General features: G+C 41.8%; 2 protein-coding genes and 1 non-coding gene across 4 annotated transcripts; 1 reads left to right on the top strand and 2 right to left on the bottom strand.

Annotated features, from left to right (window-relative positions):
* Positions 1–17,149: 17,149 nt before the first annotated feature.
* On the bottom strand, positions 17,150–17,235 carry Trnay-gua. Its single transcript is given in 2 exon segments — positions 17,150–17,185; positions 17,199–17,235. It is a non-coding gene; the product is annotated as a tRNA-Tyr (tRNA).
* A 72-nt stretch (positions 17,236–17,307) lies between these two features.
* Positions 17,308–21,202, top strand: LOC112564904. 2 transcript variants are annotated; one of them, XM_025240012.1, is made up of 5 exons: positions 17,308–17,518; positions 18,217–18,544; positions 18,845–19,045; positions 19,418–19,815; positions 20,159–21,202. In XM_025240012.1, the coding sequence occupies exons 1-5, from the start codon at positions 17,424–17,426 to the stop codon at positions 20,355–20,357; spliced, it is 1,221 nt and encodes a 406-aa protein (XP_025095797.1). In that variant the 5' UTR covers positions 17,308–17,423; the 3' UTR covers positions 20,358–21,202. The 2 variants fall into 2 exon arrangements, with proteins under 2 accessions (XP_025095797.1, XP_025095796.1); XM_025240011.1 differs by having other exon boundaries at positions 20,156–21,202.
* LOC112564903 (WD repeat-containing protein 34-like) lies at positions 20,900–27,652 on the bottom strand. Its single transcript, XM_025240010.1, has 12 exons — positions 27,475–27,652; positions 27,207–27,291; positions 26,575–26,713; positions 26,247–26,326; positions 25,894–25,946; positions 25,376–25,557; positions 24,659–24,795; positions 24,297–24,376; positions 23,729–23,910; positions 23,354–23,511; positions 21,741–21,949; positions 20,900–21,510 (listed from the first exon to the last, which is right to left on the bottom strand). The coding sequence occupies exons 1-12, from the start codon at positions 27,531–27,533 to the stop codon at positions 21,381–21,383; spliced, it is 1,494 nt and encodes a 497-aa protein (XP_025095795.1). The 5' UTR covers positions 27,534–27,652; the 3' UTR covers positions 20,900–21,380.
* Between the last annotated feature and the right edge of the window lie 39 nt (positions 27,653–27,691).

Here is a 27,691-nt window from a genome sequence, read left to right as displayed (position 1 = left end):
ATATGTTTATTTTGTTACATACATACGATGACATTAATGTTTTTTTACACTCGTGAAGCACACCTGCACGTCCAGGTAATGTTACTATTATTTAACACACTTTCGATACGAGAGATCAGTCAGTCAGTTGCGAAGATCGACTTGCAGACGAAAGGTTTCCATGGAAACTTGTGGAAACACTTTTTTCCACCCTAAACATTGTTGGCGATCCGAGTTCAAACCGTAGATAGCTGAAATTCAGGCTGGGAAAGGCGGTTCGGTTAAAGACACGGATTAACTGCCGGTCATCGGTTTGTACTGTTTGAACATACATTTGCATTAAATGTATTCAAAAATCTTCTCTTCTAAAATCTGAAACTTGGGGCAAAACCAGTTCATTTTCCCGTGACACCGCCACCCAAGGCTGACAAACAATTGCAGTGGCAAACATCCACTGCTGCGGATCTAATTGGCATATCCAGTCCCACACTGCGGACCCTCCACCACTATTAGCACCATCACTTCCACCTTCATACCTCCCTCCCCTCGTGCCCCATTCCCTACCCGACCCCGACCCCTCACTCGCCTTGGCTAAGTATTACCTGCTTCCATGCCACCTTTAAGGTACCCAAACCTTCCCATATCTCCCTCCTCCTACCCACCTCCATACTTCAAGCCTGCATCGATGGTCTTCGACGATGACGATGTTTTTAAGGAGGAAAAAAGTCGTTGGGGTCTACAGTCCTCGTACACGTGACGTTAATACCAGTAATTAGTCCCAAGACCCGGTAATCAGCATTAAGGCAATAGGGCTGGCGCCGCTCTTTTCTTCCTTCTTGCAACCTCTACCTCATTACATGTGTTCTTTCTTTCTGTTCGTCTGTCTGTCTGTCTGGAAGGCTTCCTGTTTGTTACCTACCTGTCTCCGTCTGTCGATTAGTCAGGTGACTTTTCTTCTATCCATCTATTGTTATGTGTGAATCACTAAACTTTAATGGAATCGATCACACTCGTTGTATTTTTACATAGAATTCGCGAGGGCGATCTATTATAATATATGATATATGTTACTGCCACTGTGGCTGTAGTTAGTACTGCAGAGAGAGGGAGAGAGAGAAGAAAAAGAAAAGAGAAAGACAGAGCGAGACATTAAGTCTGCGAAGGAACTGTTTCATGTGTGCTCCACCTTTTCCAGCATGATTTTGCTGCCAATAAGCTCTTTCATTTTTCTGCATTCGCGACTCCTACACTCTTTAGCCTCCTCCCATGGGGTGCCAATCACAGCATTGCTGGCGCTCTCATTTTTTCTCCAGCGGGTAATAGGCAGGGGAGAGGTAGGGGTAGAAAAAAGGTATGAGTGGGGGCAGCCTCTCCAGACAAACACATTGCAGACAGATTTCGAAGGAAAATGAGGAATAATTGACTGTATATGTAAATATCAGGTCTATCTCCTCTCATCGGCCTGAGCGTTTGGAGATGAAGTGATTAACAGGCGACCGAGTGACGCCAAGCTCTCGCGGCGCTGGCGAGAGTCTCGCAGATAGGCCCAACAGGAAATGCGAGTGGAGTCGAAAGACAAACTCGGTTGTTGTATTTGCTGTAAACAAGGGAACGGCATCCGACAACGAAAGCCTGTTTGGTCTTCAAAAGCAAGTGCTCTGTGCTCTCGAACAGGGCGCCTGTTGAGGCTGTGAGCATTCCTTGTGTCGTAACTGCTCGCGAGGTAGGACGGCAACGGGTTATGAACACTTTCTAAAGACCCTTGAATAATCCCAGCAGAGCTGAAGATTTATCTTTCAGATATTGAAAAAGAGGGAGGAGGGACCAGAAAAAGTGTCGAACATGTCGAGATTAGCCAGGTTTGAAATTTGCAGATGTGGCTTCACAGCATCTGCGATGAATTAGAGGTTACAAGTAATATAAGTTGATTCTCAGTGGACAACAACGCTGTCTCCATGTAGGATCTGGGATAATAAATCACAGGCCCCTTCGTGAGTCAGCAAATGCCAGTCGTATAGCTACTTCCCATTACTAACATGCGATTGTGGCTTCCATGGCTAGTGAAGTCGACATAAATGTAGTCTCGTAGTTTACTAACGGGAACTCAGTCTGCGTGGTGGCGTGACAGCCCTCACCCAGCGTTCACATGGTACTCAGTCACGAGGCCGGACTGTGGTCCCGACTGAGCTTCGAAAACACACACAGACACGACTTCTTTGGTTTATTCATTCGTCCCTTTCTCTTATGCATAGTGACCAGATCTTGATAATAGTCTCTCCCTTTCTTTCACCCCTTCTTTCCCTCCCTTTCCTACCCTACCCCACCTCCTACTTCTACAAGCGTTTGGGGCCCACCTCGTTAATCTCGTCATTTTTTCGGAGGTCCACGTAGTGGTCATCTGAAAGGCACAAATATCAGACGGAGACACTAAATGCGTGAAAGCCGTTTCCTTCTCATGCCAGCCCTCGCATTCTAGACAAGCCGCTGTCATGGAAGAGACATCTTTGTCCAGATTCGGATCAGTGGTCTCGAGGATAGTGAGAGCGTGACCTTTGAACACCCGGACTGACATCAATTGTCAGTTACCTGCTCCTGTCTGAGCGGTCAAGCGTTGTTGGCCGTAAAGTCTGAGCTTTATCCTATCTTGTAGCTAAAAACGATGCAAACTTACTAACCCCCCCTTCCCCCCCAAAGCTTTACTTTTGACCTTTGCATTTACTGGGGATGGGTTGGTTGATCGGATGCTTTGTTGGCTGGTTGACTGGTTCATGGTATGTAATAGAGGTGCAACTGTACGCACCTAACCCTAACCAGTTCCTACTCGAGAGTTAGGTCTGACCATAAATTTTCTTCGCGCATGCGTCAGGTGAGCAGCACGATCCGTCACTGCCTCATCAAAGAGCACGATGACACAGTAGCTGCCCCTGGCCGTGGGTGACAGGCTTCTTTAAGTCGCGCAACACGCTGGAGGGCCAGATCCCTTCTGGGGCCGAGTCCTGGCAGGTCGCTCCATCAAGGTCGCGCCACGAGAAATCACTCCGCCCTCCCTGCGGGACTACTTTGATCGTCTGCCACCTTGATCTGGCTTGCCACTTGCGTTTACCCGTTGGTGAACCGCAGTGGTTTGTGGGAATGAGGCGCGAAGAGGGGGTGGAAGAGGATGTTGCTTGACTTCTAGAGCGAGAACATCACTAAATCCCACACCCACACCCGCACCCGCCAAAACCAAAAAGTAATAAAGTTGTGTCACGTGGTAGAACTGACTTACTGTGGATTCTCTCGATTGAACGGACTTCGTACATTTTTTGTTTTCATCTTGAAAGCAAAATATTTCGTTTCTCATTTTTTTAATGCCCCTTCCTGACTGCAGACTTACATCACGGCTTTCCCAGAAGCGGGTGTAATGACAACATGCTACTGCTAAATACAAAATTTGTAAAGATCATACTCCTAAGGATCATGCATGCTCTTAGCGCCTAAGAACAAGAACGAAACATGGACATCATTCAAGGGACAGGAAACAAATAAATAACAAATGAACTATGAAAGAATAAACAACAGTACTAGTAATGAATAAAACAAATAAAGAAAACGCAAAGATGAACCAAATAACAAGAACTGAAATTATCATGATACTACAAAAGTAAGACGAGCTGGGAAGGGTGTGAAAAAGGACTAGCATGGTGGGAAAGGGTGTATGGAAGAGGTGGGTTTTCAGTGAACGTTTAAAGGATTCAGTAGTGGGTAGGTGGCGGGTATGGAAAGGGAAACAGTTCCATTGTTTCGATGCACAATAACTAAAATCCTGTGGCCACGTGTTGTTGTTCCGTGCGATATCACCAAATCTTTACAGAAATAAAGAACATTTTTTCTCCCCGAAACTACACACGTGGGTACCTCCAGTACGGATGAAGCAAATGGTGATGAGACCTCCCTCCATGCGAGCGACAGCGTGCTGCTGCGAACATGCACGTGCATGGGGCGGGTTCTGTGTTCAAGGATGGGTGGGCGAGAGAGAAAGAGGTCTTCACGGCGCCACCAGCAGCTGAAATTTGGAAATAGCTGTCCCGTTATGAATCATTAAAACCGCAACAAGGCGCAGGCTGGCGTGTCCCGCCGAATGGTCTCCCCTGCTCTCCCACCAGGTGGCACCGGCTTGGTGGCGCGTGTTTGACAACAGCTGACGGGGCGAGCTCGTCCTGAGCATCCAAACAAATGGCGGTCGCATCTCGAGGCACAAGAAGACAAAATGTCATTTCAGGGTGCAGTGCGACCTTGCGACCTCTTGCAGTCACGTGTCTTTACCTGTCGTGCTGACGTCTGCTTCTTCCAAAGGGTTCTAGAAGTTCTGCCGCCTACCTCCTGTGGCAAGCATTTCCCAGGCAAACCAGGCAGACACCCACAGCAAGCAGCTACGACAAATATAAGTGTCCTTGTTTGTTCAGTTAAAATAAAAACTCACCCGAGAACCTTCCGCCATTCATGTCATTCTTATATTGAAAGACAGAGTTAATCGTCTTAACGGCCATTGTACACTCGGTACGATATATCAGTTACAAAACACAGTTCATGCTCCTACATACAATGAGACCTTTTATGATCGGTAAGAAAAAGAAAATACGAGGGAAATTATCTCTTATTAGGACGGAGGCTACAAGGAAGAAGACAAGAAAGAAAGAACAAGAATACTCTCTAAGTAACAGAATTTATATCAATAAACCGATTTTCTCATAGAGGCATACACCCGGAGGAAATGCGCCATTTTATTTTCAGAGACTTTTTTGATTTTCTCTTTCGTCGCATGGAAACAGTTTAAAAGTGGAAGTAAAATATTTACAGCAGTAAATACGAAAAAGCCAGCGGCGATGTTCATGGGAGAGCACTAAGCTGTGCGGAAAGCGAGGCCGACATAGTCACCTCATTACGGAGCCAGTCTCTGAGTGCACAAGACTCACATTATTAAGGCCAAGCATTAAAACATCATCCCCTTTAATGTTCGCTGTTTTGACATAATTTATTCACATTCATTGCGGAAACTCCCTAGTTGGCGCCATGCGCCGTCTGCCTTCTCAACGCACACGAGGGCCAGGGAGGGAAGGCGTGGCCAATTACCCGCCACTCAAAGATTGACTGGCAGGATGGGCGTGGCAACCGAGAACTAACATTTTTTTAAATGAAGGAAATCTTGTGTTTGTGTGTGAGAGAGAGAGAACCACTGAATATAGAATAGAACCGTTTCAGAAGAAAGGGAGGGGGAATCAAGTATGTTTAAAAGTTATGCCGGGACATTATTTACATCAGTATCAGTATATTTGTTTGTCTGAAGCAAAACAAAATAATCAGAGGCAAGTTGTGTGTGTGTGACAGAGACAGAAAATTCTTGGTTTCAGCAATCGACCAGAATTACACTCAACTAATTACAATGCAGGAATAAAAGCAATTATATTTTCATGGTGAACGTCGAACAACTTTGCCCCACGAACATCCAAGGAATCTGTAGTTACCTATGTGAGCATCACTGTTGTGACATCTTAGTCACTCCTAGTGTCTTTGTGTTCTAGACTGTGTGACAAGTAGTCTGTCGCGCTGACTGAGACACAAGAAATGTGTATGTGCGTGCGCAGGTCAGTCGAGTGTGTCAGGGGCCCAGCTGGCGTGTGATTGTCGTGCATGTGCTCAGCAACGGTGACCGAACTGCACCCTGCACTCACACTTGCCTGCCACTGCCAGGTGTCACAATCACCAGGTGTCACCGAAGCACAGAGCATGGCGACTGTTCTGCTTCAGTGACTGCATGCAACTATAGTCGAGTCCCCGCCACTAACCTCTGTGTGTGTGTCCGTTAGTCAGCCCTGGGTTTGGTCGAATATTCTCGATAAAAAAAAATTTCCATGAGAAATTTTGCTGCTATTTCTGTTGTTTATATATATAGAGAGAGGGAGGGAAGTAGAGTAGTGTTGTGTGGCTGTGTTACCTGTTTGTATAGCTTTGTTGCATGCGCTTCTGCTATTATACGAATGTAAACAAAGGGACGAGATGGCAGGAAGTGTGACTCTAAGACTAAATTCACTAGGTAGCATTGTTTAGACTTCCAAATGAAGCGAAGTCACATCTTTCTTGTCAAAATCCACGCCAGCCTTGAAGTCTACAAAATTCTCCCGAAGGCAGTGAACTGCGTCTGTTTGTACTAAAAAGGTGAAAACTTTTGTGATCTTGACAGCCATCATTATCCACCAACCCCTACTGACACAAAACAAAGCAAAAATATCAAATATATGTGAGGTTGGGGACAGAACAGTACCAGCCACTTTCGCTGCTGTCCGAGTGAGTGGCTGGGATCACTGGTGTGTGGCTGGGATCACTCTGAGTGGCTGGGATCGCTGTGAGTGGCTGGGATCACTGTGAGTGGCTGGGATCACTGTGAGTGGCTGGGATCACTGGTGAGTGGCTGGGATCACTCTGAGTGGCTGGGATCGCTGTGAGTGGCTGGGATCACTGTGAGTGGCTGGGATCACTGGTGTGTGGCTGGGATCACTGGTGAGTGGCTGGGATCACTGTGAATGTGGGGGTTGCATGCCTTTCTCCCTGCAACCGGCGCTCTCTTGAGAGTGGCTGAAAACACTGGACGAGGATTGTTGATGAGTGGGCTACACTTGATTGGTGGGGTGGTTACATTTCCCTTGATTGAAGCTCCTTTTCGGCACAGGTTTCTCCCGTTTGTACTTTTTAAGGGGATACATTCAGTTCGCCTCTCGGTAAATCACAAAGCACACGTATTGAAAACAAGACCACTTTCATTTCCATGACAATTTTGCAATTTGACTATTCTTTCTCTTTCTCTTTCTCTTTCTCTTTCTCTTTCTCTTTCTCTTTCTCTTTCTCTCTCTCTCTCTCACACACACACACACCTGCCTACACTTCATATGCACGCGAACTTCAAACGAGGGTTTCATTCTCCGCGCGTAATCCCAGCACTGACCGCGTCTCCTGCTCGAGTCCTCCTCCTCCTCCTGCTGTCTGGGTTCTGGCTCCGTCTTTAGAAACACAGACGTGTTTATGAGTGGGATAAGAGGATTTCTTCTTTAAGCTTACAGACGAGAAGACTGTGGGTCCCGCCTGACTGGAAACACTTAATGTCGCCTTCTATGAGTCAGTATGAAGGCACTTGAATTTTTTTTGTAAGCCTTCAGTTCCCTTCCAGCGTTGCTGTTTGCAAGTCGCCCACTTTAATGATGGAATTTTCTGGAAAAAAAGAGATCGGCGTTTATTTTGGTTTTGACGTTTGTGCTGGAGCACATGGTCTGACAGATAGGCAGGGAGAGTGGAGGTGGAGTAGGAGTCTGGTTAAAAGAAGGGAAGAGGGATGCAAGAGGAAGGTTTAGCTGAATTTTTGACAGTTTCATTTCTCATTAAGCTGAAACGGGTGGCGGTGTCTTGATAGTCTTGATTTATTTTTTACAAGTATTACAAATCATAACTACCGAAATCTGCCTGCCTCTGTTTGCCTGTCTGTCTGCGTGTCTATGGTTTTTTGGTGTTTATGACTTAACTAACTCCGAAAAATATTTGTCAAAAAAAGAAGACGATGCTATCATGATTCGGCTACTTCAGTTGATGAGAAATATTCCCCTAGCCTTTCCCAGTCATTTGAAATAGCTGCGCCATGAAATGGAAATGACTTGTCCAAAATTATTCCTATTTGCAAAGTCAGAAGCAGCGCTCATCGACGTTGACGTTAACTGTGAATGTCATTAGATAATATCAGTATATTGAGCCTCATATTGAGACTTCTCCCCAAAGCAAGTTCAAACACACACACACAGACAGAACAAAAACAGTCGAGCAGGTAGAGAGCGTCGGACGCCAGGGAACAGCGGTGGTGCACGGTGATGGTGTGGTACCAAACATTAAAACACCGTTAAGAATATTCTACATCGTTTTTGACTCACCGGCAGATAGGAGCAACAAGGCCCCGGTGTTCATTTTCTTGTTGGCCCAGGAGCCGGCAATGCCCACGGCCGCTTCGGAAGCCTGGCAACGCAAGCCCGATAGAGTGCTCATACCTGAGTATCATTGACACGGCCCCTTCCCATCAGCCCCCTAGAGTAGCCCCTCTGTAGCAGCTTTCTCCTCCCCCCGACCCCCGTGGGGTTAAGAGTCAGTTTAGAACGGGAAAATATCATTTTAAAATCATATTGACATTCGTGGGTTTCTAGGCTGAACCACCGAGTTGCAACTTCGCAAGTTCTCGGCTGAAAGGGGCAGATACTTTATTACAGACGAAGCTGGGTTTGGTCACGTGGGGACCAGATTTAATGGCCTTGTTTCCTCTCTTTCTTTGGAATGTTGCTGCTACCAGCGCATCTCTTCGAATGAGGACGCCTTAACATATGTTCTATAACTGCTGACACAAGAATTCAGTTGGCTTGTTTCTTTAAACATTATCTCACGAATACCTCTTTGCCGAGAAACATATAGAAAGACCGCAGGGCTGTCAGGCTCGACCTCATGTGAACCATGCGATGTCAGTGTCAAAATGCTGTGAACCTCCGTAATGTTAGTGACATGATCCTGATGACACTAGTACCACAGACCTCGGTACATGACCCTGATTAATATGAGATGACAACGGAAACCAAAAGCCTGGATATGTTTTGGTGTAAATATATTCCCTCGCATTGAACAGATTGAAAAGAAAGGAATGTGTCACGGGACTTAAGCTGGATTGCTGATGAAGTGTGTGTTGGGGGGGGAGAGGGAAAGAAAAATCTCACGCAAACTATTTCTGAAAGTTGTTAGTGCTGCTTTTGTTACTGTTTTGTTATTGGTGTGCATGTGAGTGTGTGGATGGGGTGTGGGCAGAGAGCATAGATATATCTATACTCTATGGTGGGATGCTTAAGAATGAGAGAAAGATAGTGTGTGTGTGTGAGTGAGAGAGAGTGAGTTTGGTTCATCTCTTCCTCATTCCTTTTCTCTTCCTTCTCCTCGTATCGTTTTGTGAATAACGGCCTCAGCGTACGCCCATGTGTATAGTCTGGTGTACACATGAAGAATATATAGAGTGAGTAATGATAATAATATATCTGTGTTAAGAATATATGCAAACCTACAATCGTCTAGCTAGAGAAAGGCGGTAGACAGGTCGACAAACAGGTCTGGCATTTTCGATCTCGACTTACAGCCTGAGCTCACGACAACTGATCTTCTCCTGAGGAAACGAACCGCCTCGCCCCGAAAACTGTAAACTGAAGCTGAATCATTTAAAGCGACAGCTCCCCGATTACAAGAACAGAAGGTCTCACGTCTGCGGACGAGCGCGGGGCTGTTCTGTGCGCGCTTAAAGTGAATTTAGCGTCGGGAGGATTTTCCAGACACGTCGCATGGTTCTCACATGGTGCAATTCTCACTTGGCATCATTCATCGTTTGCGTCGCGTGCAGTTAACGTCCCCACGGACAAGCTCTGGCGAGCTAATGATTTCAGGCTGTCACGTGAGAGGTCCTAAATCAAATCACCGTTACAGGAAATTCCAGCAAATGTTCGAAACAATTTAGTGGCTAGATTTTTCATTGTCTTAGTTTCTTTCTCTGTTTCTCTCTTTCTTAAACTCTAACCTTAACGTTAAACTGCAAACCTAACCCCAAAACTAACGATCAGAGATGTCGAGTTAATGTGTTAAGCATGCTTGCAGTCAAAATTTCTCCAAGAATGAAAGTGCATACGAAATATAAATAAGAGATACATTGAAAACAAAAACCTGCAGCATATCCACTGGAAACCATTACTGTAACGAAAACAGTCTCCAGTTAAGCTACTGAAAGTACTGAACTGGTTGAAAGGTCAATTAACAGGAAGGTGCATCAACCTAAAGGTGATTTCACCTTACTACCTTGAAAAAAGATTTCATGGTCAGAACTGCGAACAGGTGCCCTGAAACGAGATCTGAACCCAGTTCTCACTACACTGGCTGTTCGAGCCACAACGTTATCCGGTTCCCCGATCTCTAACAGTTCTGCATTTTCATTGGACACCATAAAAAGACGAGGCAGAAGTCAGTACTGAAAACATCAACCCCCAAAACAGTCGTGTTGTGACAGAACCCAGAACCTCAAAATCCTTGGTTCGAAACTTTGACCACGGTTCAGCAATGTAGATACGAGACGAGTGTCTCGAAGACAGGTCTTGCTGTGTGTGACGTGGATTCGTCTGCCGGCTGTTTGAAGGGGTGGGGTGGGGGACACAGAGGTCTAAACCGTGTGTCACATACCTCGTCACCCGGCAAGCCGACCGTGTATGATGGATGGATGAACAAGAGTGGTTTCGCCCATTATTTGGGAACGCTTTTATAGAAAGGGAACATTGTGAGAACATCATTCTGATCGCACGGATTGACTCAAGGTGGTGGGTGGTTGGGGAGTGTCGTCAGGTGTGAGAGAGAGAGAAAGGGAAAAACTTATATTCAGTCCTTTTCCTCTTTTTCTTCTCTCTTTCTTCTTTTTTTAAAAAATAAAATACACACACTGACACACACACGCACGCGCACGTGCAGCTAACAGCCTCTGTACGTTTGATGTACCGACCGACTGTAGTCAAGAGCTGCAGCACACGTAGCAACCGTTATCAGGGCTCCATCGCAGCCTGCAGACGCCGCCCCCGCCATCAGACGGCAGATACTGCAGGAACTGCAGGCGACAACGCAAACCTGCGTGGGGCAGACGCATCACCACCGACAACGGACTGCATTGTCAGCGAGCAGACGTCTCCCATGCCAAGGGCGGGCTATCGGCAGCGGCATCATGAGGCAGTCGCCAGAGTGATGGTTCCTGAGAGACCGTCTTCGAGTGCGAGTGGGTTTATCGTTGCACAGCCAGCGTACAAAAATAAATACATAAATCAAAATAAAACGGTTAAAACGAGTTGAAACGAAAATTAAGCACTTGGAGACCCTTTTCCTCGCATCCTCAAAAAATATTCTGTGGATAACAGAATAAAGTTGTGGGGATAACAGCTCGTTGTTCTTTCCTTGCGTGCGTGCATACATGCATGTGAGTGGGGAGTACACTCACTTAGGGAAGCACACACACAGAGTAGTGAGTACCTGTTCTTGTTTACACAGGGCATCTTATACCTGAATGTGGTAGTGCTCTGTGTAGATATGGAAACGCTGCGTGCAAGACGAAATTCAGTATGGAGATTACAAGCACTTATATGCCCTACATTTGGGATAGATGGTCGGATGCTGTCTGTACATTCAGATATTCACTTAAACGGGAAATTAAAAGACACTGTAGTAAGGTGCCACCAGATACCAAACACTTTCCTTCGCCTGAAATATCCCCATATCGTAGGGGTTTTTTTTTCCTCCTCTCACCCACAGGTCTTTAGGCTTTGCTGCATGCGCTGCAACTGGCGATGAGATAAGGTGGTGGTGGCGGCGGCGGCGACGGAGGCGAGACACCCTCTCTGTTGTCGTCGTCGTGGCAGAGAGCGACTCGCTTTGCCGTCGGCCGTAAACATGTTGCAGACGACGGCATCAACAGCCTGCAGGCGTTATCTCCCTTGACGGTGGTCTGATGGCGGGGGTCCAGTTTTTCATAATGCCAGCTTTTGTGTCGGAGCTGGTGTTGCGTCCTTCGTCGTCGGGAGTCCGTCTCGCTAATTCGGCGAAGGGGAGGTGGAAGGGGAGGCAGGCGGGCCTTATCTAATGGCTCAAGCCTTGCCGGCAGACTCGCTGGCTCGGTCCGGGCGTCGCCGGCCCCAGCAAGGGCACTCTGGCAGACGACGGCATAATGCAGGGCAGATAAACTCCCAGCAGCAAATGAATAAATCCGACGTTGATTCAGCGCCGTAGACCTCATCTATCACTCGTATTCGCTGTGAATAATGAAAGGAAACAAACCTTCAAAAAACTTTCCTTGCGCCTTGCTTCTTCTGACGGGTCTCGGGTCGCTCTATCGTGGTTTTTGAGATACTATGTTCTGTGTGTGTGTGTTAGTGAGAGAGAGAGTGGGTGAACGAGAACTGTTCGCAGCCTCGTCGAGCTCTTTACTAAGGAAACTACTTGATTTGTTTCAAGAGGGTTCAAAGAATACACCAAAAGTGTATAGTTATTAACAAGACAAATAATAAAAACGTAAAATTCCACATGAACAGTTTAGACCATCAGGACTAGCTATCATATATTACACGTGTATTATTTAGTTGTATCTTACAGGTAAACTATTTTTATCGTTCTCCTAGAGTTGTGTGTAAATACACTCATGACACCATCAATGCCGCACTCGTCTTGTGAGAAGCTGAGAGGAAACAGAGATGTCACGGAGGGGTCTCGCACTTTTCTCGCAGGTTCAGCCATAGTATAATTAATGTCCCTGATCCTTCATCCTTATCTGCTGTGCTGACTTCAGCTTTTCGCTGGTGATAGGTGAAGATTCAATGTGAGGTTCGTAAGTGTTAAGGCATCTGGTGTACAGATGTAACGACGTTCGACTGAAGCCCAAACATCAAGCAGTTTCTAGCAAGGGACTTTTGGCATCCTTATCTTTTTTAGAATTTGCTTGTTGCACTCACTCACAGAGAGAGAGAGACAGAGGGGATGAGAAACAAGGAGAAACACTCATCCGACTGGGGCATCTTACACTGAACATATATGCGCGAGCTCTGTACAAGCAACACTAGTGAAAATCTAACACTACTCCTCCACCACCACCGATCTTCACAACTAAAATTTAAAAAAAATTGTATAAGCACATGATCTGCAACAACCTAGATTGTGTTCATGTTCACGCGTGAACAAAAATCTCCTCTGATTTTTTAAAATTATTTTTAACACTGCAAACACACCACTAAAACAAAGACAAGAAGCAAAAGCGGGAGAAATATTTGACGAGGCCTGGACCGACTGAAAATAACCCTGGGATAAACACCGGCGGACTATGGGGTCGACTGACGGCAAATCTGAGATACACATTTGCCAAGCCAGAGGTCGAGCGCTAGTATACACAACCAGAAAGCACCTACAAGTTGCAGCAGTTTAGGAGTCGGCCCATCATGATAAAGACAGGGGGTGCTGTGTCTGTCGAGACACTCCTCCCGCCCCCTCCCCTTCCTTGCCGTACGCAGTATATAGTCTTGAATACATATGTGGCACGAATGCTACAAGTGTTAACGGATGTTTACGAATTTATTTCCCTGCAGAAGCAATGAACGGGAATTTTTTTTTTTTTTCGAAAGAAAGATTGCACGCAGCAAACCAATTGTTTACTCGTGCGCAAACTGCCTATTGAAACTACTTACCGTATGAACGAAGGATTTCGATATTTCCCATTCGATATTAACCATTCAACATTAAACTCTTTTTCTGGGGAAGGGGAGAGGTAGGGGGTAAGCATTTACTTGGAGAGGGAATAATACTGCTCATCCTGGTAGTTCTTCAATCCTGCAACACCTCTTTTTTTAAAGGTAAGGTTCCTGCCATTTCCACAAACCATTTTCACTATCCATTGTTTTCATTTCACCGCTCAAGAAATATTACATATGCTTCTTTTTCTTCTTTTCTTTTCCATTTTCTTTATCATTAATGGCAACATCAAGCCCTCTCCACGACATTTTCTACCTTTTACATTTTGCAGCGCGAACACCAGACGAATAAACTTACTTTCTTTTTCGCTAAGGAAGTTTGGCACCATGTCGGCCCGACCGGCTAACCCGATGCCGATAGCGTCGTCCCCCCCGGGTGCTATCTGCGCGCCTGCTTTTGAGGTCCATAAACTGCAGGGAAATTTTGTTCTATCTTCGCTTGTTGACAGCGCGTTTCGTTGTGATGGACGGCTTGAATATTAAGTTTAACTGATGTGGAAATGCCGAGAAAACTCCCGCTTTTTGCAGATTTTTTTTTTTTTTTTTTTTAAACGTCGAGTTTTATTTTATATTCCCGAGTACATGCTAGAGCCATGAGTGTTCCAGCCCTGGTGCGCCAGTGTATTTTGTGTTGGAAAACTGGGACTAAAAGGTGGGAGATGGGGTGGAAGAGGAATGCCTCCCTCTCCACTGACCTTCTGAACTTCTGGGAAAATCAGGTTTGGCCTCAGCACGAATTTATTCAGTTTGGTGTTTCCAGTAGCTCTGTATTTTTAAGTACAACGGAAAAATGGTCCTTACTTTAACGGTTTAGGTTTCCGGGCTCTCATTTCCCCCATCCCTCACCAGCCGTCACATCGTGGCAAAAAAAAAAAAAAAAAAAAAGAAAGAAAAAAAAAAAGAAAAAAGAAAGTGCAACCATATACTTGGTGGCATTGGTGATTTTATCCTTTACATGAATGATCTGATCTCTTAGGCGAAACCTGGGAAACAAAAACCTGTTGCACCTCATGTTACCTGACAAATCCTAAAAAAGCGTAATTTTATACCGAGAAAGCCAACATCTGGTAAAGAAAAAGAAAAAGGAATCAAATAAACAAAAACAAGTTTATGAAACTGCAAAGACATGTGCCACATACAAAATGTTCATCAGTGAAGTGCAGCTGTGACGAAGGAAAACCGAGAAGGAAGAGCAATAATAATAGCACTGCACACACAAAAAGAACAAGATCAACAACAACAACAACAAAAGACGATGTACGGAATAATACTTTGATCACCCCGTGTTTGCAGTCTTTGTTCTGTCCAATGTTCCTCTAACTAGTTAACTGACCCCCTATCAAGAGGTGAAAGGGAAAGTATACGGGCAATCGGAGGACAAAGGCCAGTTTGAACCTTCCATTGTCCAGACGGCCCGGGGGACTCCAGCGTGTGGTTAAGATGAATACCAAGGTATCACAGCACCTACAGACGTAGCCTTGTGTTGTCTGACATTTTATAAATTGCCTCTCTTTTTGCCTTCCTCCTCCGCAGTTAGAGAGCGCTATCTGGCCACTTAGGCTGAAGCTTATTGGACACGATGTTCCACGATGCCTGTGTCTGCTTTCCAGAAGCTCTCCAGTCTCTGTTGCACCTTGCTCTTTCATTACAAATTTAAAAAAAAAATCGTCCGGACAGTACGTCTTGCGGAAATAAGCTTTGGGGAAAATGCTGCATCCTTCACAAGAGTCGAGCTTATTCGCCGAGGTTTCTAACACTGCGGCAGAGTATAATGCGAAGACGAAAGCCTGAGAATTTTTGTGGATTTGGTGCTCGCCTTCCTTCCAACGGCGACGGCACTGGCTTCACTTTTCTTATCAAATGTAATTCCAGACAACAGCATCCGTCTTTAACGTAACGTCCGCGCTTTTAGAGGAGGCCACAGAAAGTGTTCGTTAAATTTCAGGATCGGGGAAGATTTATTCAAACAATATTAGTCATCTGTTCGAGCCACATAGGTTGGACTTCGATGCTAAATTTATTTCCAGTGATATTTCTTAACAATGCTCTTTCTTTCTTTCTTTCTTTCTTTCTTTTTTTCTTTCTTTCTTTCTTTTAGTAAATAAAGATATCCGTATGACTGTGCAGAGGTCTTACGAGAGTGCACAAGTGAAGTCCGCAGAGTAGTCTGTGCCTTGTAAAGGCGAATGCCAAAGAGTTGTCTGCCTTTGAGGCTGACTCCCATGGGTCGCCGTTCCTGGCTAGCGCGGCGCCCCAACGATAACGAAAGGTCTGCAAGTCTTCAAGAACTTAGAACGGCCCAGGAACAATGAAGTTCGTCTTCAGTTCTAATTTCCAAGCTGCAGCTGTGACCAGTCTTCTTTCTACGGTAGCTTCAAACTGTAATGCGCTGCTTCCTCTGATAAAATTCAACTTAATCGACTACACCCTGCTTCCTTTGATCTCTGTCACTCATTCTTAAATGCGATTTTTAAAAATCTTTCTTTCGACACAGTCTTAACCCCATGTTTTAAAGTTAATATTTTTGCGTTCTTTATTTAATTTATTTTTCCTACTTTTAGTTCTTCCGGAAAATGACATGTAGATCTTTGCATGGTGCAAAATTGGATACAGAATGAACGCAAAAAGGAAACAAAGCACAAAGGAAGTCATTACTTCTTTCACACTCTCTCTCTTACATCTTGATGTTTAGAGGAGATGGATGTCACCAAGTCAGAGACGGGACAATGTAACTATTGCCTTTGTCCTTTCCTCTTCTCCCTCGGAGCAGCAAATACCGCTCGAGAAGTAAGCAAAGTAATGAGTGAATTAACATTTTCAGTCTCTCATTCACTCCCTAACACACACACACATAAATAATACCACACAAGTTGTTTATAACGCTTCGAGTAAAATGTCTGTGGGAAAAAAAACACACGTGCAATTTTTTAAAAAATACATCAGAACCCCTATTATTATTGTTATACGAATAAGCAAGCATTCCCTTGTTTAGTGCAGGCTCATCCTTACTCACACGCGATCGTGCTCACGCACGCACGTGAGTCATTCCAGTAATTTTTGATAACTGATAACGCATTAAGCACAAACTTTTCTCCGATCATCAAATTTAAATGTAAAATCTTTTAGGCATTTGCACCGCCACTGTAATACAGCACTAGGCAGCTAAATTTTCTCATTTTTCCTATATCTGCCCTCTCCCCTTAGTATACTGTTTTTTTCGTTTAATGGCAGAACCAGTCTTCATCGGTCATTCTGTTTCTCTTTATCTTTGTCTATCGATGCATTTATTTCTCGTCTGGTTTGAAGGTTTTGTTTGCCCCCACGCGTCGAGGAACAGGTTCGTTAGACGGTGAAGGGGAGACAAACAAATACTCTGATTCAAGTCCTAACTTTGCTGTAGCTTCCCTTGTGCTCGATAGTTCAATCCAAAGACGGGGATATTAGTTCGTGGTTCAATCATAGAGGTATGCTACAAGCAATCGCTAGAATTGATTTATCGACGAAACTTAAGATGAGCGTATGTTATGAAAACTATATAATAATATATACTCGTTTAATTTTCGCATGGAGCTGGTACCATAATGCCATCTTAATTTCTAACTCTGAAGTTCTATAGGTGCGTGATGTGCGAATGCTGAGGGGAAAAAAAACCAGGTATGTGTACGACAGTGAGAGTGATTTAAAAAAAGTGAGAGTTATTTAAACAATCATAGAGTGCGATAATCTTTAGATGCAAATGAATTGAAAAATAATAGAAGTTCCTGCGAGGTGGATTCGAAGATGCAAATGAGTTTTAAAAAAATGGAAGTTCCCGCGAGGCGGATTCGAACCACCGACCTAAGGATTGCTTTCTGACCACTACAGTCCTCCGCTCTACCAACTGAGCTATCACGGGATCTGTCCAATCAAAGCAAAAGTTATTATATGAACTTGTTTTGTTGTATGTTTACACCATTGTTTCAGATAATGTTTAAGGGGAAGTCATTCCACGCAACTTGGGCGTAGCGAGGACTATTTAGAGGCGAAATATACATTTCACAAACGAAAGCGATATACATTTCATGTTTACCGACATCTTTTGAGATGACTGAATATTGTACAGTTTTCTTTACGTGGGAAATAGACAGCGACCCCAACAAGATTATCGAGTATGTCGTCCGCACAGAGGAAGAGTGCAGGTTTGTGAAATGATATATATGTTATAATGCATGCATGCGCAAAATAATGTGATCAAACCATTAATGAGATCAGCTTCACTACTTTTCTAGTATTATTATTAATTGCATAAGAAATGAAGACGCTGCGGCATTTACGCAGTTATATTACTTAAGTCTGATAAAAACACACGCAACTGTGCTTGTAATGCAATTTAAAAGAAAATCGTCGAGATACAGTAGCAGGGATGCTATTCGGATAATTAATGCGGCTTTGGATGTATGTGTGGCCCATAAATAAAAGTTTTTTTCCTGATGTGGCCTAAGACTGAAATCACTGTCACTGTTAAAAAAAAAAATACATATCAACATAGTACTTATCATAAAATATTTAATTAATTTTTCTTATTTAAAATATGTAAAAATATGTAGATGCACAGCTATAATTATAATTTTTACAGATAACATTGCATGGTTTTCATTTACAGCATATATTGTTTATATGTATGGCTGTAAGTGCACTTTGAGCTTTTTTTATTTTTTAAACAACATGTTCACATTTAGAAATTATGCTGGAATCTGCTGCTGTTACACGACTGCATTATTATTTAGGTGATGTCTACTGAATTGGTACCATAAATGTTTATTGAGTTATATACCTGTATTACTTTCAAACTGGTACAATTCCCAAATACTGAAAAGAAATAATCTGAATGTTTCAGTGAACCATCAAGCCCTGGTATCCTTGAGCTAGGAAGACACAGACTTCAGGTGTCTAGAGAATCAATCCCAGGAGAAAATGATGACAGCAATTTGAGTGACAATCGATGTTTGATGACACTGCATTGTAAGCCTGCTTATGCTGTGAAAATAATTGGTTTCACAATTGCTAGCGAGGCACGCATTGTAGAAGTGTATGACCAAAATAACTGTTATCTTCAGACTGTCAGAGGTTTGCGGGATATTGAGGATTCAGAAGCAGATGGTAGCAGAGTCCACTTTTCATGTCACTGCAATCTGCAAGAGCCTTTGAGTGCAATGAAAGTAAAGGTAAGCACTCTGTAATCCCTGGGCAATACTAGTTGGCAACTTTAACTTTAAAAAAAAAAAGAGTTGGATGGGTGAACTCTTTTTTTAACCGCTGTAAATTTAGTTTGTGAAAGTGTTATAAAATGAATATTAGGTGACTATATTTACAACTAATATAAAGTACTGTAAGATACTTTAAAGTCTACATTTGAGAGGCAAAGAACTATTTCATTTATAAAAATTTTCAGAAATATCAAAATTGTCATTCCTTTAACAGAGCTAAGGCTTTTGTTTTTGAAAGATGCCTCTGTTTGTTGTCAGTTTTTGTCACTTGGCCCAAGAGAAAACTTTGAGATTGCACATCTTAGATTAGGGCTTCAAGCATGTTCAGAGCTGAAAGAAGACAGGACTGCTGGTCAAGGCATTGACATGGCAAGACTTCGTCGAGACATAGACAGCATGGGTGACTCTGTGTCTGAAAGAGCAAAGGCATTTCTGGAAACTTTAGAAAGCTTTCAAAAGGTGAGATATTACCTAGAAAACTGCTAATTAAACTGCTTCTGTAAATATTGCATTTTGATATTTTACCGTATGTTTGAGCAATATAGTTTTCTGAACATCAGATTACTTTTTTCTGTTTCTAGACAGCGGTATTATCTTACAGTTTTTTCTAAATAATGCTACAAGTTATGTCAACATTAATGAAAAATGCTTCTCTTCCTTTTACATTTCACTAAAACATGCCAAGCCATTAGAGACAGGAGAGTTGGAAAAAAACCCGTTTTTTTTTTTTTTTCAGTCTTACATATGGATGTTGGAATCAACTAACTAGAGAAAATTTGAGATCATTCTATTTTCAGTTTTTATGCTTTTCTTTTTTTCTACATTTGGCAGAGCAGCCAAGGATCCATAGATGATATCAGACAGCTTCTGTTGAATAGGAGCACAGCAGAATCAGTGAAACACAGTGAACCAGGCATGGCAGCACTGATGGCCATGTTTTCCAGTGTCCCCTTTTCTACACCACCTAGAATACCTATGAACTTCACACAGAATCAAAATGTAATGCCTTCCTATAGTGCATCACATGCCTCATGCTATAGTGCACACGAACAGGCAGATTCTCAGGTGAACTCTGTGTTGCTGCAGATGATGTCATCAATGGCAGCATCCCAGGGGCAGAATGCCGATTCAGGGAAACTGTATAGCATTTTGCAGTCAGTCTGTAGCCAAGTCTCTAGCATGAGGGACAAAGAGGAAGCAGAGCAGAAGCATACACAGAAACAAGAGAGGTACGACATGTCCAGCAAAATTTTATTTGTCGACCTGTTTCTTTGAGAGCTTAGAAACTAGTGCTCATGATTACCTAGATCATCATTCTTACCCTTGCTATATATCTCTGAACCTTGTGTAACACTTTTAGTAAATTCAGGGTTTTTTTGTGTATTTGCCTTCCTCATAATCATATTACGTGGCTATTTATCTGTTGATTGAGGTCCTTTGCATATATATTTAAATTATAAACTAACCAAATATAATCACAGGTACACATTTCCAACCATGAAATTTATAAGCAGTCTATGGATTAACAACCCCTAAAGCCATCATTACAATCTTCTTCTTTATTGTCAGCAGTGAAACAGCAAAGGTGGATGAACTTCCCCCACAAATGGTAGCTGAACTAGACAGTTTAGTTGAATCTCGAATGGAAGCAGTGGAGCAACGTCTGGTCACTCGTCTGGACACTCAACTGGCAGAACTTGAGTCTAGAGTGAGCAGCAAACTGGATGCAGTGCTTGCTTTGCTGCAGAATACAGCTTTAGGTGCCAAGTGAGATATTTCAGATTCTGCTGAAGACTAAGTTTTTGCCAGCCCAGTTGCAGTGCACAAGAATGATCTGATTTATATCAAGCAGATGGTACGTTGGCTCCATAGTGGAAGGTTTTCATAAGCTGCTTTCCAGGGAGTGAGCTAATGTGAATTTAAGACCCACCAACAGTACCCACTTTCAAACAAACTCCTTAGCTTGAACATTACTGCTGAGAAAAGAAGTCATTCACCTATTTTAATAAGGAGATTCTTAGGTGACAGTAGTGAGTTACGTCTGTTGTCCATGACCTTTACTGACAGCGTGGTTAGGATTGCCTGTGAATGAGTGTAACTTCTGAAGTTCTGTGTACTGTTTGCTTTTTTTTTCTTCATGAGTTCGGCAAGAGTACACGGAATAAGGAAAGAGAAATGAGGGGATTCAGTATACATCTCAGGCTAGTACTTAAAAGCTGTGCATCAGACAGGTGCAATATATTCTCCCAACAATCTTCCACAAACTCAAGTTTTTCATTCTGAAAAAAATCACTTGGTTAAAATTAAATGACATCATTGTTGAGAATCATCTTTACTACTTAACAAAAGTTATCACAGGTTATATTAAGTTATATTACAATTTTTAACTTACATTTTAAATCTGTAGCATTGGCAGCTGAATTCAATGATTTAAGTACACCATTGTATCTTTAAGCTGCAAAACTATCAATACTTCAATTTTCATATTTTCTGTCATCTCTTAAAACCATAGGATACATGCCTGTTTGCAGTAATATACATGCTGTTAGTTTATGCTTAATGGAATTGCTGATCATGTAAACATTCCTCAAATGCTATCATAAATCTTGGTCATATCAAGCCCTTTTTCACTTTCTTTATTAACATATGGTGTAGTGTTGAGTGTTTTTTTTTTTGTACTAATATCTTATCAGTAAATTGCCAAATGTAATTATCACTTAAATGATTTTGAAGGAAATTTCCAGAAGCAGCACTGGGATGAGGTGTGATAGCTTGATATTTTGCAGCAGTCTTCTCATTCTGCTCCCATAGTGATCAGGTTTGCCAGCTGTTCAACCTTTTGACTTGTGGAGGACAGTAGATCTTTGCTCAAGGTAAACACACGAATGAAGCCCACTCCATCCCCAGTTGCCAACAGCTGACTTCTGCCATTCAAGAGCAGCAAGAAAAAAAAAACATGTGTCAGAAAGGTCCTTTGTAATATTTGATCCATAAATCTTGTTATATGGCTTACAGATTTTAGGCTTTTCTACACATTTTATCCTGAAAATTTTCTCATTTATTATTGTTTCACTTGTACATGACTGTTTCACTTTTAAAAGCAAGATTTTAAGGCAGATTATTATTGTAAATGTCTATGATAGAAAAGACTCACTGTTTAGAATTGAACTGCAGTGTAAAGACTGGCTGTTTGGAGGGACTGGCCTCAATGCGGTGGATAGGCACTAACTTTCCAGAACCAAGGTCATACAGCAGCAGATAACCACTCTCTGTTGTGGTGGCCAGAAGAGTAGGGCTAGCAGGTGACCAGGCACATGAGAAAAGATAGCCTTCTCCGGGTTCGATAATTAGAACTGGGTGAGCCTGGAGTATAAATGAAACGCTTGAACATTTGACTATGACCCAAAACAGCATTTATGTGTTTTAAAAGCAAAGTCATAGTCAAAGCCTCTAAAGTAAGAAAGCAGAGTGATGTCCCTTTGCTTTACTGTCTGGAGGGGACTAGTTCTCCCTGTTCTTCTTCTTTGGATGCCTTTGTGTTTTCATCTTGTTTGGTGTCTGCTGACTAATCTGTGCTTTTCACTTTGTTTTGCCTCTCACTGTTTTGGACTGTTTCCCGAGCCTGTGCCCCATTTTTTTGACTTCTTCATCATCTAACAGTCTCAAATGCCATATCTACATCATCTCAACTCCAGGATTTTCATTTGCTGATTTAAATCACTGCTAGCCTGCAAATGTTCAACACTTTCTGCTATATGTATGGTCCATTTTCTGATAACATTCTTCCTGCTGCTTTAAATTCTGGATCTATGTGAGTCAACTATGGTCTCGTGTCTATAATCCTGCTTCCTGCTTCATATATTGTCTTCACTGCCACTGTGTTGATGTGATTTCCATGACGGTCACATGTGTGCAAATAATGAACAACTTTATCAGGGCTTCTGCTAAGGCTAAATTCTTTGGGGTCCCAGGGACCCCTTCTTCAGATTTTTAAGGGGTCCCTGTTCTTCGCCCAAATTTGAAGTGGACCCCATTGACGAAAATTGAAGGGGTCCTCCGAACTTTTAATGCGTACTGTACGCATTTTTTTGCGTAAGCAGAAGCCCTGACTTTATGTTAGTGCTGTCACCACCTCCAACACTTCTATTCCACTAATACTACTACTACAAATCACAGCTGCTGCTGGTAGTATAACTGAGCTGTAGTGACTGCATCTGTGCTGACGGCATTCACCTTAAAAACACAATAAACTACCATTTTTATTATTAGTGTCTGTGTGATTATATTTTAAGTGCCTTTAGTTTGGCTGATGCTGGTGCCTTGCCGTAATATAGCCTCAGTTGCTGGCACAGTATAAAACACCAATTCCCCCCTCTGGCTGATGCTGGAAAAAAGGTGCTATACAAATGTCCCCTTTATTATTTATAATTATTATAAATAGACAACAATGTAAGCAGTCAACAGGCAAAGGCAGATATGCACATCAATATTGCAACAGTGACAGCAGCAATGTCCAGGCTGAACAGGCTTTGACACAGTAACGCCATCAACTTGCATCTCGGATGCAAGGGAACCCAATAACATACCTTAAACTCAACGTCACACAGAAACATGGTTTCCTTGCCTAGAAAAATGTGATGCAGATAGAACCTGCTTACTTTCAATAAGTGAACAGTAAATCATTGGCCTGCAGGCAGCAACTCTTTTTTTCTATGTATAAACGCCCACGTTTTTCAGAGCATTAGTAGATAAACAGTTGGCACATACCTGCAGCATGTTGTACACCCTAAGGCACTGGTCCATGCTTGAGGTTAGGAAAGCATGTCGATTATAGTGAGAGCAGTCTACTGACTGAACTGGACCATGGTGAGGGTGGTAAGTGAAAGTTACTGGTGATCGAAGTGGCACTGATGATGCAACATGACCTTAAAAACCATAAAGTCAGCAACAAATGAAGGCACAGGCTGTTAGTAGTTGGACTGAGTGTATGTATACTGTACAATCTAGCCTTCAAAGACCTAAATAAGAGATCACCTATATCAACAGAAAACATTTTTTTTCAAAACACTGTTTTTTAAAAAAACATTAAAAGGTATCTACTACCACTAGAGTACAGGCATCCATAGAAAGCAGACTACTTACTGCCTGCAGGGTTGCCTTTAGCATGAATGTTGCACTTAAAAATGCAGCCACTCTCAGATCCAACCAGAAATGTGTCTGAATCTTCATGACTGAACACAATGCTTGTGAGGCTAATCTCTTTGTCACCACGGACACCTCGCACCTTCATGCTGGGTGGCAAACTCTGAGCCATCACAACAAATCTAAGATCAATAAACAACATGAAAAAATAGTGTTTTACATCCCTTAGGTATGTATCACATCACCTGAAACACATAAAAGGTACGCAAAAGAACCGTGCAATTCCTAAAATAGGGCATAGACTGCTTCTGTAGTCTTCTCACATTCTGGGAGGCAGGGACGACTTCCTTTGCATTATTTTACATTTTCACCAAATGTGTTTTGTTGATGCTCATAGGCATTAAAATGACTGCATTTTTTTTACTTAATATCCTGTTGAAAGATTTAATGAACAATACATTTATTCAGATATGTAACACTGAGTACACATATAAGGCCAATGTTGTCAATGGCCGTTTCGCCACAAGCTGTTACGTTCCTGTATATTTGTACATTTGTTGATTCTTACCCATCAATCAGTCTCAGTTTTCTTTTCTTCTGATCAACTTTCCAGATCAGAATTTTCCCATCACCTCCAATGCTTATAATCTGAAAGTTAAATAGATTAATGACATTGTGAATAAAGTGTTAAACCATTTACATTTTTGATAAGATGACTTTGTGTCCCACACTGCAAAAGACTTGACATATACTGTAGAATAAGACCCAGGCTGGAAAAATCAGGTCAAGCTCACAAATGTGTTTACACGTGCACACACATTTACACACATTGCACTAAACAGGAAGAAAAAGAGGAATATGTAACTATGATTTCATTAAAAGAAAAAGGGTACTTTAGAATCCCCTTCAGTAAGCCTAAACTCTGCTTACATTAAGTTGTGTCTTTTTAGTTGTGTCTGTGATCCAGAGAACACGAACAACAGGTTCTCGATGAGCATCATCTCCAATACCAGATGTGGCTAAGAGCAAATCATCTTCCTGGCTAAGATCCCACAACAGCACTTCTCCTAAATATAGAGAGATATTTTGTTGGAATTGTAGAAACAAATCTAAATTTTGTTCCAGTAAAATAGAGTTTGGAGTGATTATATTTTTTAAGGTATCGACAAATTCAAATTTTTGTGAAGATAAGTTTCTGAACATAAATTTGATATGTTTTTGTGGATACACTGACTTAGGAACATTACATAGCCTTTATACAACAAGAGTCAAAGGTTATTTTGAGTGCATAATTATTTTCAAATGATAGGGTTTCATACATAATAAATCTGTGCCAATGATGCTGATCCCATCTCATAGCCAACCATTACAAGAAAATGATGACAATGATGATTGCAGGAAACATATCCATGTTGGTTTAAGGAAAAATAAAGCAAGAACATCATTCTAATAAATAGCTCTGGGATATAAAAATAATTGTAGCAATGAGCATATTATACATGATGAGTATTGCTCATGATTAAGAAAATTAATTGAACTGTCAACTGAGAAACAGACCGAGTAATGTCGAGTTAATTGCTGCTGTTTCTATGGCAACACTCTATATCCAGAACTCACCAGTAATAATGCAGACTGTTATTTACTTACCATTAAAACTTCCCCCTGCTAGCCATGCCGGATTCTCTGGGTGGAACTGCAGGCACATCACACAACAAGAGGAGTCAATGACTGAGTCAGGTCTGTCTTCCTTTACGCCATGTCGATCCAAGTTCCAAGTGCCCACAGCTGCTTTGTGAGTGCACCAGTCCTCATGGTCAAACCGTCCAAATGTGCTTAAGTCAAGGAACTTATCATTTCCTGCTAACACTACTAGCTGAACCAAACATATGAAGTAAAATTTCTTCATTTTCCTTTCAGGAAGGTCCAGGTTTAGGCATGTATAAAAAAGAGAAATGTATGTCTCTAATTTCTTCTAAATGCTTGCATAAGAAATGTATTTCATTCTGGTTTGCAATTACTGTGGTGCATAAGTCTGCATTGTAGTTTTGGAATTTCTATCCAACAAAATTTGTTATATATATATTCATTTCTTCAGCTGACTTAATTCTCCAAAGACTTTGAATGAAGAGCAGCTTCTGCATGCTCTCAACCACAAAAAAGGATATGAAGCAGCTAGAGTGCTACCAGTGGCATTCCACGATAGTCCTGTTACCTGCAACTGTGTTAAATGTTAGACTGGAAATCATTTTGTTATTGTTAGTGTGAACTTTAAAAGGCATATTCATTCAGGCTTGCTAATTAAGTTTCTGACGGGTTTCTTATGAAAAAAAGGTCATCATTGTTAGAAACATTTTGAAAAACCCATTTGCATATTGTCCATAGTTTGAGCTTGCTTTTTCACTGATATTCATGGAGGCTGTTTGTAACACACCTATAAAATACTTATTCTAAATGTCATCTACTTATTTTTTTTCATAAATTCAGACAGAGAAATACAGCATGACCTAGCAATACATACCTCTCCATTGAGTTCGCTGTAGGACAACGTATGTGTACATGTGACTGAAGCAGCTTCATTTTCAGGGTGTTTCTCTAAACCTGCAGATCACCAGTTAAGTACAAAATAGAGACAATAAGTGATATCTTATACATGTGCCATCAAAGAAAAACTAGAAAAGATTTCTGCAGAACTCCTATCCTGTACAATCTCTCAAAGCTTAAGTCCCTCCTCATCTAACTAATTATACACCTATAATCTCCTGTACTGTTCTTTAAACAAAGTATACCAAATTATCATGTTCAATAATATAAACAAAAGCAGACCAAGAAAGAGTACATAAAGTTACCTTCAAAAGCTCTGCTTTTGTTGTTGCTTTTAATGCATTTGGTAAAAAGAGGTTCTACAGAGCGCAAGAATGCAGCTAGACTTTCATCATCAACTTTGGCCAAAGTCAGCTTTATTTGACTGTCCCTCTCTGTCTGTGTCTTTAAAAAATGGAACATATCATAAAAGTTAATGCATCTGCCATAATATAAACATATGTTTATAGATGGTACATGAATTTTATGAAGTGTAAATTTACACTTATCATTAATGATATTGCTACATGGGCTAAATGAATGGCAATTTTAGCAGATCACATTTTCTCACATTGTATGTGTAACGAGAAGATGATTTAATACTTTCATATCAAGTGTGTATTTAGATATTGTTTTGATTTAGTTTTTTCTTCTTTGTTGTTACTTTCCTGAAACATATATATATAGTTGTGATGTTTGGTCACATTAAACGATCGAATCTCAAAAGAGTTAAGGAATTAAAGATATGTCCTTAAAGTATAAAATGTAATCACAAGTAAAACTATGCGCTGGCTGAAGACAACCTACTTGCACAACCCATTAGAATAATAATTGCTAAGAAAAATTCGCTCACAACACGTATATATATAATCTTGTCAATCTTCTTTTCGTTACTTACCCCCACCTCGTTGGCATAAAAAGATTGGCAAACAGCATCCTTCACTTGTAGATCTTGTGTTTGAGCGCCAGCATCAGACACGTATCTGTAATATTACACATAAAGAAACTGATATAGTTAATAAGTGAGGTTTGTTACAATCATAATAATGTTTCTCAGTCACCTCGTATTGCGGTTGTCAATGTAAATAATTTTCTTCCGCGACCCAGTTTTGTATTTGATAATTTAAAAAACAGAACAATTATTCTAATTCCAAAAAAAGAATTACATCTCTTTTTTCCAACATGATTTGAATTCTACAGGTTCTAGTCTTTCGTCTGTAAACATAATGAAAAATATGAATCCGTCTTTTTTCCTCCCTTGGCGAGTACAATAAAGTTTGTCGTCTTCTATACCGCACTACTTGTGTTTCTTAATCACTTAACTTAATAAATAAATAATATAATAATTAAGTTTATAATAAAATATGGCTAAACTTCTTTCCT

This window comes from Pomacea canaliculata, linkage group LG5, assembly GCF_003073045.1.
Source record: "Pomacea canaliculata isolate SZHN2017 linkage group LG5, ASM307304v1, whole genome shotgun sequence".
Lineage (NCBI taxonomy): Eukaryota > Metazoa > Mollusca > Gastropoda > Architaenioglossa > Ampullariidae > Pomacea > Pomacea canaliculata.
Note: the sequence above shows the minus strand (reverse complement) of the source record. Positions and strands in the feature narration are given on the sequence as shown.